This window comes from Astyanax mexicanus, chromosome 9 (genome assembly GCF_023375975.1).
Source record: "Astyanax mexicanus isolate ESR-SI-001 chromosome 9, AstMex3_surface, whole genome shotgun sequence".
NCBI lineage: Eukaryota > Metazoa > Chordata > Actinopteri > Characiformes > Acestrorhamphidae > Astyanax > Astyanax mexicanus.
The window spans coordinates 40,092,985-40,105,046 of record NC_064416.1 but is presented as its reverse complement, the minus strand read 5'-3'; the positions used below and the strand labels follow the sequence as shown (position 1 = coordinate 40,105,046).

Genomic DNA, 12,062 nt, shown 5'->3' with positions numbered 1-12,062 from the left:
CTTGAGAGAAAGATGAGTAGATATTAAACGATCTGTATTTTTTATTTTTGGCCCGTTCAAGGGTATGGCAGGTGTTACATTACATTTGTTCAAGACACACTTTGTAATATAATATAAATAATTATCATCAAGGGATATTGTAGTGTCCCGTGCATTGTCTCCTAAGACGAAATGTGTTTTACTTTGTAGAACTGACCACCATTAAAATGCAGTGGATAGAGTGTTTAAGTTCCTATGCAAAACTGACCTGTAGAGCTCTGAGTGGAAACACAGCAGAAAGGGGCTGCTTATTAAGCGCTAACATCTACATCACTTTGGACATGATTCGTTTAGTTATTAGCTATTATTTCTATTGCTTCTGTACTCATGGTTGTGGTTTAATGTTGTCTGTAATGTTTGCTGTGCTTTGTGGTTAGTGGTCTTTGTTAGCTTTGTTGTGTTTCTGTGCTAATAATCACTGTACTGGGCTGAGTGATGTACTCTTGAAAGGGGTATTTAGTTAGAGGTCTTAAATGTCTTCACTCTGCTTCCTCCACAAGGCATGTTTAGTTTTGCACATTCTACAGATATATGAACTAGTGTCAGATATGGAAAAAAACACCAGGTCTGATGCAGCAGAGCCTGCATACACAGTGAGAAGTACAGTGCTGGCTGTTAATGAGTGTATGGTCTCTGTAGTTACTGCAACCTGTTGAATATGGAACTGCATCTTCCTGTGACCTCTATGATGAGCCTCCATGGTGAGCTTGTATGGTGAGCCTTGCACAGTATTTTCCCAAATATGAGCTACTGCACTCAGGAAAATCAGAAAATAAATATTAGAGAATTTTTGGCCGGTAATATCGATACATAGAGAAATGATTTTTCCACCTCTACACATGAGATATTTGGTTGCACACCAACCAGAGAGTCATCATTACCGATTAGCCTAGCTTGCTTAATTCAGATTCCAATCTCATAATGATTATGGATTCTTTGGCTAGGGCAATTATGTGATTTATAAGATGCATTAGCATTCGCATTATACATTATGTGACCATATTCTTCCCTGACCACCTCTAAAGGTGATTTGAGTGGTCAGATTTTAGTGTGTCTCTGTTTATTCTTGTACTCACTGCTGATTGGTCGCTAATGGTCAAATCACCAGAGATGCGTGTTAAGGTGAAGTATGACCTTAACCTTGGGAAAACATCAATATAGCCCCTGTAAATCTACACCAGGGGTCAATAATAAAAGAGTGCTGATATCTGATACTAGATATAATGCTTGTTTTAACTTGTGTGTGTGTTTTGTTCTCAGGTATCTGTGTAAAATGCGGGAAAGGAGTGTATGGAGCGAGTCAGGCGTGTCAGGCGATGGGGAACCTGTACCACACTAACTGTTTCACCTGCTGTTCTTGTGGTGAGTACACGCTTACACATAGACAAACACACAGACCTGGGTACACACCTGCTTCCTCTGTGTGCGCGTACAAGTACACACACTCACACACACACCTGTCCTCCGTTCCTGTTTATGCATGCACACGCCTACACACACACCTGCCAACTTGGTGCCCACACGCCTGCCTACTTCCACAGACTAACCTATGGTCACGCACATTCAGCCATGCGTTTGTGCTTATCACTGTGTGAGTGATTGAAAGCAAGTACTGTGTTTGTTGGGGCTACATTAGTTTTAGCCGTGTAGTTTTTGTTCAGGTTGGAAGTTTACCACTGCGAATTAAAGTTGTACCGATATTGATATATATATGTAGAGTACCAGTACTATCAGGCAGTTTGTGCTACACTAGAGGATAACAGTATATTACTAAACTATAAACAGATTTTGGGCCCTATTCTAAAGATATTCCTGATCCTTTGGTGAGCCATCAACCGTGCACTGTGCAGCTTGATTTAGGGTATTAGTCTTTGCTATTGTAAAGACAGGAAAAGTAAACCTTGAGCGGCTCGACATGCGCAAAAGGCGTATAACAATTTTGCTAATTAATCAGCCATTAATTAGCCTGTCACTTGCCATTCACTTTAAGAGCCAGGTGTGCTCAGACTTGATTGCTATATCAATAGTGCTTCTCTTTCAATATCCTGCATGTTCACGATGTGTGAAGGTTATTTACAGTAACAGAAATGTTATTTTATTTTGTATTCTGTTTATTGTTGATGTAAAAGTTGGGTCTGTGCACTGCTGTGTCCATGTGTGTGTTGAGCACGCACCAAGATCGTAATGAACGTCTGGTGGTTGATGTCTGTCTAGTTTGTTGTCAGACAATGGCACACCTGTGGTTTCCATTGCTAAGATAACTATACACCAAAAATTTACTTGAACACACCTCACTTCCAGACCACAACCAATGGCATAGATATATTCACAAGCACCGTTACTATTTGAATTATGTAGGTAAAAGACATGAAAATAGAGTGTTGACGGTGTGTAAGATAGCAATGAACATTGAGACGCACCTTACACATTGTGTAAGATAGAGCTGATAGTTATCGTGGATAAGTCAGGATTATTATACACCTCTACTTGCATACTTCTCTACTTGCATGCAATTTTAAACTGAAACTTTTCAAATGTGCAGTTACTCAATCAGTAGCCTAAATGCTATTCTATTAAGCTTAATATATTTTATTTGGGATGCAGAATGCTGCATTTATGAAAAATAAACCTATACAAATTGTAATGCTTTGAATATGGTATGCTTTAAATATAGTAGATATAATACTGGTATCAGTACTCAGCATCGGCAGATACTTAAAATTCTAGCATTGGTATCTCTGTGGCAAGGGAAAGGGTGGTATTGGTGCATCCCTAGTTAAAATTAGGCTTAATGTAAGAGTTATGTTTAAAAACAACTTTGTGTATATATGTGTGTGTGAGTGTGTAAGCTCTATCATACAATCGTCAGTTCTGCAGTGTCTCCTGAAAGTGGTGTCTGATTTCAGTGGTGTGTATTGGAGGCTAGGAGACGTCAGCCTGTACCTGCGCTTCCTCCATTGAGTCATGTCCTACACACAGATACGCTTTCCTCTGCCTTTAGAGGCAGAACAGATCGTTTACGCTCAGCACTGGCTCTCCCACTCCAAGCACATTGTTCTGGGGAGGAATGCGGGTCATTGACGCTGGAGCGCTCTTTTTAGACACACACACACACACACACAGGACAAACGAGTCACGAAACTGTTCGGACTGCGCTGGAGCTGAAGTGTACAGACTGATTGGGGTCTTTATATTTTTATTATATTATTATAGCTTCATATTTGATGTTGGCCAGTCAGTCACAGCATCACCCACAGATGCTCCACCCACAGAGGTACACAAAGATACCATCTGATGTACAGGCTTAACTAAGAGCAGTTACAAATTATATGTTTACTGACGTCTCTAAGATGCATGATGCACTGATTTTTTTTTGAATGCTTCTTCAGGGCATGTTGCTAAGCAACACTAGCGTAACTGTCAGTCAGCTGTTTTAGCTATCGTTTTCCTATTTACAGACAGGACACTCTGGCAATGTTGTTTATACAGTATCATAATCATATTGATTTGTGAAGTCATGTAGGACAGGGTACTCAATAATCAAAGCCAATATACCACATTCATTATAGCTGTTAATGTAGGCCTGCTTTACCTTGATATGATGGGTTAGCTTAAAGCCACTGGGGACACTCTTCAGATATAATATTCAAAAGAATGTGCCTAACTGACAGCTGTACATCACTGACGACAGAAAGTATCATAGCAACACACGCAGCCTTGAGACAGAGATGTTTATCTGCACTTTTTATCTTTTTTAATGGGGACAGCAGGGGCAAACGATTCCATAGCCTGAAGTTCCCTCTTTAGCGGCAAAAAAGAGTCAAAATGTCCTTAAGGCTGCCCTTCTTCTAGGAAAAAAAGTTATTTAATGTTCATTAAGATGCTCACTCTTACAATACATTTAGAGCTTGTGCTCTTTAGACTATGAATAATAATGATAAGGTGGGATGCAGTACTGAAAAAGGTTCTCTGGTTCTCTGAATAGGGTTTCTAAGTTTAAGAAACTCATTCCCATTTTCTCCCCTCTGCCTCTTTTCAACTGCTGCTGATGCAGCATTGCCGAGTAGCATCACAGCGTGCTTGGAGGATAGCACAGCGACTCCGATACATCAGCTCACAGACACCCTAGATGGGGAGAGAGCGCCATCTACTCACCCGGAGGGAGTAGGGCCAATTGTGCTCCCTCTGAGCGCCAGCAGCTTGATGGCAAAGCTGCATGAGCAGGGGTTAGAACCTGTGACCTCCCACTCGTAACTCATTCCCATTTTTAAACCTGTCTATATTCCTTCCATTAATGCTTATGTTTTTAGCCACACCCGCTTTAGAATGTGTATGCTCCCTATTGTGGCCCTTGTATTCATCTACCCCTTCCCTACAAATAGCTTGAGCGCTAATCTTTTTCCTTTGAACTGCAACGTTAATTCAGACAAAATTTGCAACAAAATAACACGATACATCAGACTCGAAGAGAGGGTGGCGCTATGTTAATCTTGTGATTGGTAAGGGTTTCCTCTGATGTCAGCCTGACCCACCTTAAGAACCGCATATTTTACATCCAGAGGAGAGTGACAGTGGTGAATTGCAGCAGAGATTTATTAGACTTTGGCAATGTGTTCATTAGGAATACTTTGTACGTTTAGACAGGAGGAAACCAGAGGAGCCAAATCAACCCAATTAGGAAGAAAACTCAGATTTAGCTTCCCAGGAGCTAATTTTTGACACATAAATGGCAGTCACACAGGGCGGACATACATAAATGTGAAGAAACAGCAAGGAAATACATCTCTCTTGGAAACAATTGTGACTAAAACAGCAGTCTGTGATGGACAGACAAATGTCCTTTTCTGTACACGTAGGAGGTTCTTGGCCACGATGGGCAGCAAAACTCAACAGACTCTCCAACAGACATCATTTTTGGTCTCCTGCAGATTATTTAACAAATCAAACACTTGGATAAGTTATAAAGAGCCAATGCAATCATCATCTTTAATATCCTGATTTTCATCGTCTTTAGAACATACTGTTCTAGGAGAAGTGCATTGATGTCTGTGTGCAATTTGGCAAATGAGTGTTTAGTCATGTATTTAGTCTTGTGTGTTTGTGTGTGTGCGTGTGTGTGCTCTCAGGTCATTTTGTACAGGAGCTGTGCTTTCCCCGCAAGTTCTCTGTAATTGCTGCGTGTTCTTGGCTTTGGCCCACAGCTGCAGCCTTTTCTCATCAGAAAGCCCTCTGGCCCCCCTTTTACTGGCTTCCCTTGTGGACCCCTTCCAGTCAACACACTGCACTCCATACCACACATGCACACACACACATACACACACACACAAACATGCAGCTCTGGCATGAGATTAAGCAGCCAATTAATGTTCGATGTATTTCCTATATGTGTGTCTCAAAAATGTTCTGCTGCTTTAACTGGGAAATGAAAAGCAGCTAGAATGAAGACAAATTGTGGCCATGAAGGGATACACATGGTCAGCAACAGTACTAAAACAAGCTATGGCATTTAATAGATAAAGGATTATTATGAACAACCCCAGAGTGCTTAGATAGTTTGTTGGATCTATGGATTACTTCTACAGTCTTCAACTTCAGCTATGTAATTTTGGTGATTCTATGACTATTGCAGCCTTAGCTTTTTGTTCTCGCCTGAAATTACTGTAGACTTTCTGCCATTCTCCCTTGACCACACTCACAATTCACAGTACACTCCTGGCCAAACAAATGCTAAAGAATGCTGCAGTGACCTACAGGATATATGTGTGCATTCTCCTGCATTAAATGTGTATGTGATTTCTGTCATAGTTGCATTCTAGCCAGAAATCACTGGTGATAGTCATGTGTGGGTTCAGACACAGGTGGTATCTTCTGATTTTAGTCTATAACAGAAATAAAGGCATTGTCCTCACTGTTTCAGTACCTCTGGATGGGAGTGTGTATATCTTTAAGTATTCATAAGTACCTATGTGATACCTGTGTTAACAGTGATATCTGCATTTTAAAAACACACATACATATCCTTATTCGAGTGATTCTTGTTTGTCAGTCTGGAATGTGTAATTCTTTTATTTCACATCAGGCGCTCTGTGATCTCTTACAGTGCCTGTTAACTCACCAGTTCAGCAAAATTCAGTACACTAGAGCCGTAGCTTTTTTCTTTTTCGTCTCTTTATCATCTTGGCTGCACAATACACAGGACATTGTTTGTTAATCATTATTGAACAGCTGGCCTTTGCAATTCTGCTTACATAAAAAGCTGTGAGCATCTTAAATGCCAGATGATTGAGTGTGTGGTTGAGTGTTTCTGTAAAAATAAGGTATTTATGTGATCTAGCTGAGGTAAATATATTTTACAGAAAACACAAAAGCACAAAGCAAGCTTTGAATTTACACCCTATTTTTATTTTTTATACTATTTTATTATGACCAGTGAAGACAGGCATGTAACCGACTACTCTGGGGCAGACTTTAATTAATCGGTTACTCAGTGTAAAGAGTTAAAGGTGGTAAAGACAAAGACTATGACTATGAATGAATAGATCACTGACAAGGTGTTAGATCTGACAGCAACAGGTTAAATGCTTTTAAGGAACAACAGAACAGCAGGCACACATCTCTCACACATCTGCCTGTTTGGGTTCAGTGGTGAATTAAGTCAGAAAGTATGTGTCTGAGTGAGAGATTGAGAGGGTGTGTGAGTGTATAACTAGCAGGCCTACACATGCTTCGAACTGAAGGCTAGAATTTCCCTTCACGAATAATAATACACATATACACACACACACACACACACACACACTCAGTGAGTCATCACCTCCAACATCCCATCATGCACAGTGCCCCAGCCCACCTGGAGGTAATAAGGCCCCGCTTGTTCTCCTTGCGGAGAGAGTGTGTGTATGTGTGTGCGTTTGTTTTTGTGCTTTTTCATGGCAAAAATGGTTCTGACTTTGGAGCAAAGCCAGTGAAAATCAGAGCAAAAATAGAGCTGTTCTACAGCACCAGCAAAAAGTCTTGACTTTATGAAGTGCTTTTTTAAGTACTACATTTTAGACAAAGACACATTATTATTATTTTTTTGGAAACAGGCTTATCTAATGTAAGTATTTAAATGCTTACCTTAATTGTGTTTTTGTAGAAAATCAAGTCACATAATTTATATGAGGAGTGTAACAGAGCACATAATTCATAGTTTGCATCATGCTATGGACCTCACGGTTCTGTACAATTATTTTATAAGTGGGGAAAAATGACTAATCATCCAATTTTCAATTAAGTCTGCAGCTCTTATGATTTCTTTTCTTTTAAATAGGAAGCAGTAGTAATTCTAAGCGGGGAGGCGATAAAATACTCAGATTACTGGTATCAGCATATGTGGTCTTGTAGCTTAGTAGGATATAGCTCTTTATGCTTTGATAGTATTTCATAAATGAATAAATTGAACACTGAAGACGGAAATACACTGATTTTCAAAGAGCTACATGCTCTGTGCAATTACATATTCTCACAGTTTGTTCTATCTTGTGCCCTAAAGCGCTAATTAATACAGCCCATAGTGTGTTAATTAAGCAGTAAAGTGTAAATATTAGAATGCTCAGTGTGTTTCTGCACACACACACACACGCCCAACGAGAATAGTGTTACCACTACTGTTCCCACAATAAATTGCAAATCCAACAGTTTATAATGATTCCATGTGGCCCACATGCTTGTAAAATTAACTATGCGACTGTGTTTACCGATCAGTGGCTTCCATACTGTGTTGATTTGTTACTAATAAACACACCTGTACACCGCTATAAGTTATGGTAAGGTATGTTGCCAGTTAATGCTGAAGTAATCATATTTTTAACCAATGAGAGCCCAGACCCATTTCTGAACATTGATACCAAATTCAAAACTAAATTTGATAAATTCAGTAAGAGGCTCATTCATGTTTTTTTCCCATTGTGGAAACATGACTGTAAATATTTTTAGGGTAAAATCCTCATGTACAGTAAATGACACAACAACAATTTCATAATCTATTAACATTTTGTTCTAGAATGTTTGTCTATGGAACAAAAAACTTTAATTAAAGCATTTGAATTGTTTAATGGTTGGACCAGAGCTGTAGAAGCTGAAATACACTTTTAAAAGTAGCTACTTTTATTTCCATAACTAATCCAGCTCTCCTACAATCTGTAAATAAGGTGTCAGGTAAACAAACATACATTCACACACTGTCCTGTGATGATACTTCCAGGATGATCAGTATATGTCACTTATGATCTGCATGAGTTAAAGTGAAGGACAGAGTGCTGTAGGGATTTTACACAGCTTTTTTACACAGGGTCTGTGTCACACATACGTCACCATGGGTTGTTTTGGTTAATAGATTTATTCATAATATGATCTGGACTGATTTGTTCTTTGTCAAACTTTGTGCGTGTATACGTGTGTGTGTTTTATGCTTGTAGTGGTTCATACCTTTAGCTGATGTCTGCTGTATTTATAGTCCCGACATTGTAAGAGAAGTCTGTGTGTGTGAGGATGTGGGAGCACACAGGAAGGGCGGAGGGGGTCAGAGTTACAGTGAGCCTGTTTTTGTTTTTCGTAGCCGTGTAGTTCTGCATGCACACATTTTTCTGAATGAACAAAAGGAGCAGCACTCAGCGGTGTGTAGAGTGAGAGCCTGCACTTAACAGCAGCAGATAAGAAATGCTCAGTGCAGCAAGAACAAAGAGCTTAATGTGAATGTGTTAAAGTGAAACAGGGACTTTAAGTGAGCTTGCGTAACTGCTCACATGGGAAAAGATTTGGCACTAATTGCTCCTCTGTAACTGTGCACATTTGTTGATATAAAATAGATGAGTGTGTGATAATCAGGATATGAGGGAGAACAGAGCATAACAGGGTAAGGCAGAGTGGGTCGAGCACATGTGCTCTGGGTTTGTGTTTGTAAAATTAAAAAAACTGTTAAACTGTCATTAGTTAGTTAATAGTCAAGTACACAACTGATTATTTTAATTTATTGCACGATTAATGTAGGATTTAATCTTTCCATCACTAAAACCGTCTTTTAGTCAAGGATTTTCCTTTTTTATGGCAAGGGAAGAACATAAATGTGTCTTATAAAGAATCTTATAAAGTGTGTCTTATAAAGAATGCTCTGTCCAGACAAAATGTTTTGCATTTTTGCATTGAGCACGCTGCCCAGTGTTCAATCTCACTCACAAGATAACACCTTACAACTTATACAGCTGTGGGTCAAGTTACATACTGATATCTCATGACTTTTGGTATGTCACTTTTTTTTTGTACTTCATCTTTTCAGTAGAATTTTATTTTTACGCTGATTTAAGAAATCTGTATTTCTAGTTAGTAATACTCTTGGTGTATCCAAAAATAAATCCAGCATGGAGTTTCCCAGCTAACAGAGAATGTTATAAGAAAGTTTAGCAACGTTCTGAAAATCCTTTATAACTAAAGAGCAAAGTAATGTACAAACATCATACACATATCACACATCAAACATCATTTATCATTTATCTAACCAGCACAGTAACATCATTGTGATATAAAAAATAAGCCACTAATTCATCTCGGAATACAGTTAGCATGCAAGATAACGCACATCAAGATTAGGGCCAATTTATAATTCTGCATCAAACCTACGCTGTAGCCTACACATCGCCGTGTAGCATACGCCATAGCCTGATGCCCACCTCTCTGCAGATAGCTGACGCTGTGATTGGTCCCCTCCCACACATTCCCGCCTTTACCGTTTAAACTGCAGAGCGACACAGAGCCACTGTTACACACAAACGCTGTATACGCGTAGGCTATGGCATAGGTTCGACGCAGAAGCATAAATTGGGCTCCTGTTAGCTAGTATTGAGCCACTATCTGCATCCCAATGTTCTGAGGTTAGTATCTAAGACTTGAGTGAGCTATAACCATAATCCACATATCATATCAAACCCCAGAACCTACTAATCCAACCAGCACAATGGCCTCCATCTGTTATCATAACTTTGCAATTAATTCAGCATGGTATACAGTTAGCAACGCCAGTTAGTCATTAGCCATAATAGGAAAATCTTCATTTTGAGCGTCCCATGGCAAAACATCTTAAAACGTACTAAAACAAAAAAACAACAAAAAAAATCTAATATTTTGCTTTATTTTAACTATTTTATTCAAACTTTACTAAGTAAAGTATACTGCAGGGCTGTATATTTCAGCTGTTAATGTAAACATGTATTATAGTGTGATTACTCTTTAAGACATCTGAGTAGCCTATAATCTCCTGAAAATAACCTCTGGTCAGTGTGAGCATCTTCTATAATAGTATGTAATGTTGATGTGAATAAAGGTGCAGCTGTAATAAATTGGTCTTGTGTTGTAAGAAATATACAGCATTTACAGCATCTGTTACTGACTAATGTTTATTACAGGGAGCTTTTTAAGTCTAAGTCTTAAGTTATTAATTTATTAATTTGCTTCTCAGCTAAAATTTAAGTGAATTGTCCAGTTATACAAGTAAAATTGATTAATTTTGATTAATTAATCACTTTGTAAATCTAATTAATCATTTTTATCACCTGACAGCAAAATAAAAACCTAAAAATCTGAAATGTGAAGAAAAAAAAGAACAACAGGATTTGCAAAAAAAATTTAAATGAGTTTTGTAGGGCCTTTTATAGGGACTCATGGCCTCATTAGATCACATCCTCACAAAAACACACACCCATAGAATTACAGGTCTCTGGACAGATTATACTCTGTCCACAGTCAGCCAATCCGTTGAGGACTGCGGTGGATAAAAGAGCTAGGCTGAATTGGTGGTGTCTAAAGTTTTGCAAAGGGATTAAATGTGGAGTTTGATTTGTGATGTGTGCTGTCATGTTGTTTTTTTACTGTTGTAAGAAGAGTGATTTGTACAATCATTAGATTGTTGTTTTAAAAGGAGTAATGTTTGTAAAGCCCCATTAAGGTGCCAACGTCTTCCTGGGCACTTTCATCACTTTTATGAAAGCTATATAAACACTGTGTGTATATTTAAACACTGTGTGACATGGATGAGTATAATAATGCGTTGAAATGGTCCACGAGAGCATGTTTTTACTGTAAGTGAAAGCAGTACGAGAATGACACGGATAATGTGAAGTGATCTTACAGACATGTCTTTATTAATGAGCTTGTTGATGCTGTTGTGTTTTATTATATAGATATATATTGATGACAAATATGCAAAGTCAGAATGATCTGGCTAACCTGGACAACGGCTCAGGAAATCAGCACTTTCTTTGTTTGCCCTTATATATTAGCGTTATGTTTTTTTCTTTGATAGTAACAGTCAAAAGTTTGAACTAAGCTTAAATTCAGTGTTTGATTAATACTAAAGTAATCCAAACTATACATTTAAACAAAAAACAAACAAAAAAGTGTTAAACAATCCTGAAAATGTTTTATATTTTAGCATTTTTAAGGTAGTCGTGTGGAATGGTTTTCAGTTAACAGTTGAACTTGTCAAGAGATTAATTTCTTGCTCTCTTAATGTGTTTGAGAGCATCAGTTGTGTTGTGAAGAGGTAGAGTTGGTATACGGTGAATAGCCCTATTTGAGTACTGCTCTAATCCATATTATGGCACGTTACAAAGACTATCAAACATGATGATGAAACTGGCTCTCATCAGGACCACCCCATGAAACAGAAACTGCCAGTTTCAGCTCCCCAGCGAAGATACCGTAATTTGGTTTGTATTTTGGTTTGTTTAAAAACTTTAAGGTACTACATTATTCCTTATGTGTTACTTATTAGTCTGGATGGCTTTACAACCTTTAGCTCATCCACGTTGTTGATGTAAAGCTCTGAATCTGTTGCTGTAGTTTGTGTTGGTCATCCTCCAGTCCTTCGTCAGTGATCACAGGAAGCTGCCCACAGGAATTCTGTTGGTGGACTACTCTCCAGCAGTATCCAGCAGTTACACTGAGTTGTTAAAAACCTCAGTAGAACCAGTGCAGCCCATTGAAGATAG

General features: G+C 38.6%; 1 protein-coding gene across 1 annotated transcript in view; it reads left to right on the top strand.

The window, feature by feature from the left end:
* LOC103025707 (WT1 interacting protein) overlaps positions 1–12,062 on the top strand; it is a 44,816-nt gene that overhangs the window by 15,090 nt on the left and 17,664 nt on the right. Inside the window, exon 2 of the mRNA XM_049483583.1 lies at positions 1,300–1,401. Within this exon, the coding sequence (XP_049339540.1) occupies positions 1,300–1,401 (102 nt within the window). The remainder of the gene's footprint in view (positions 1–1,299; positions 1,402–12,062) is intronic.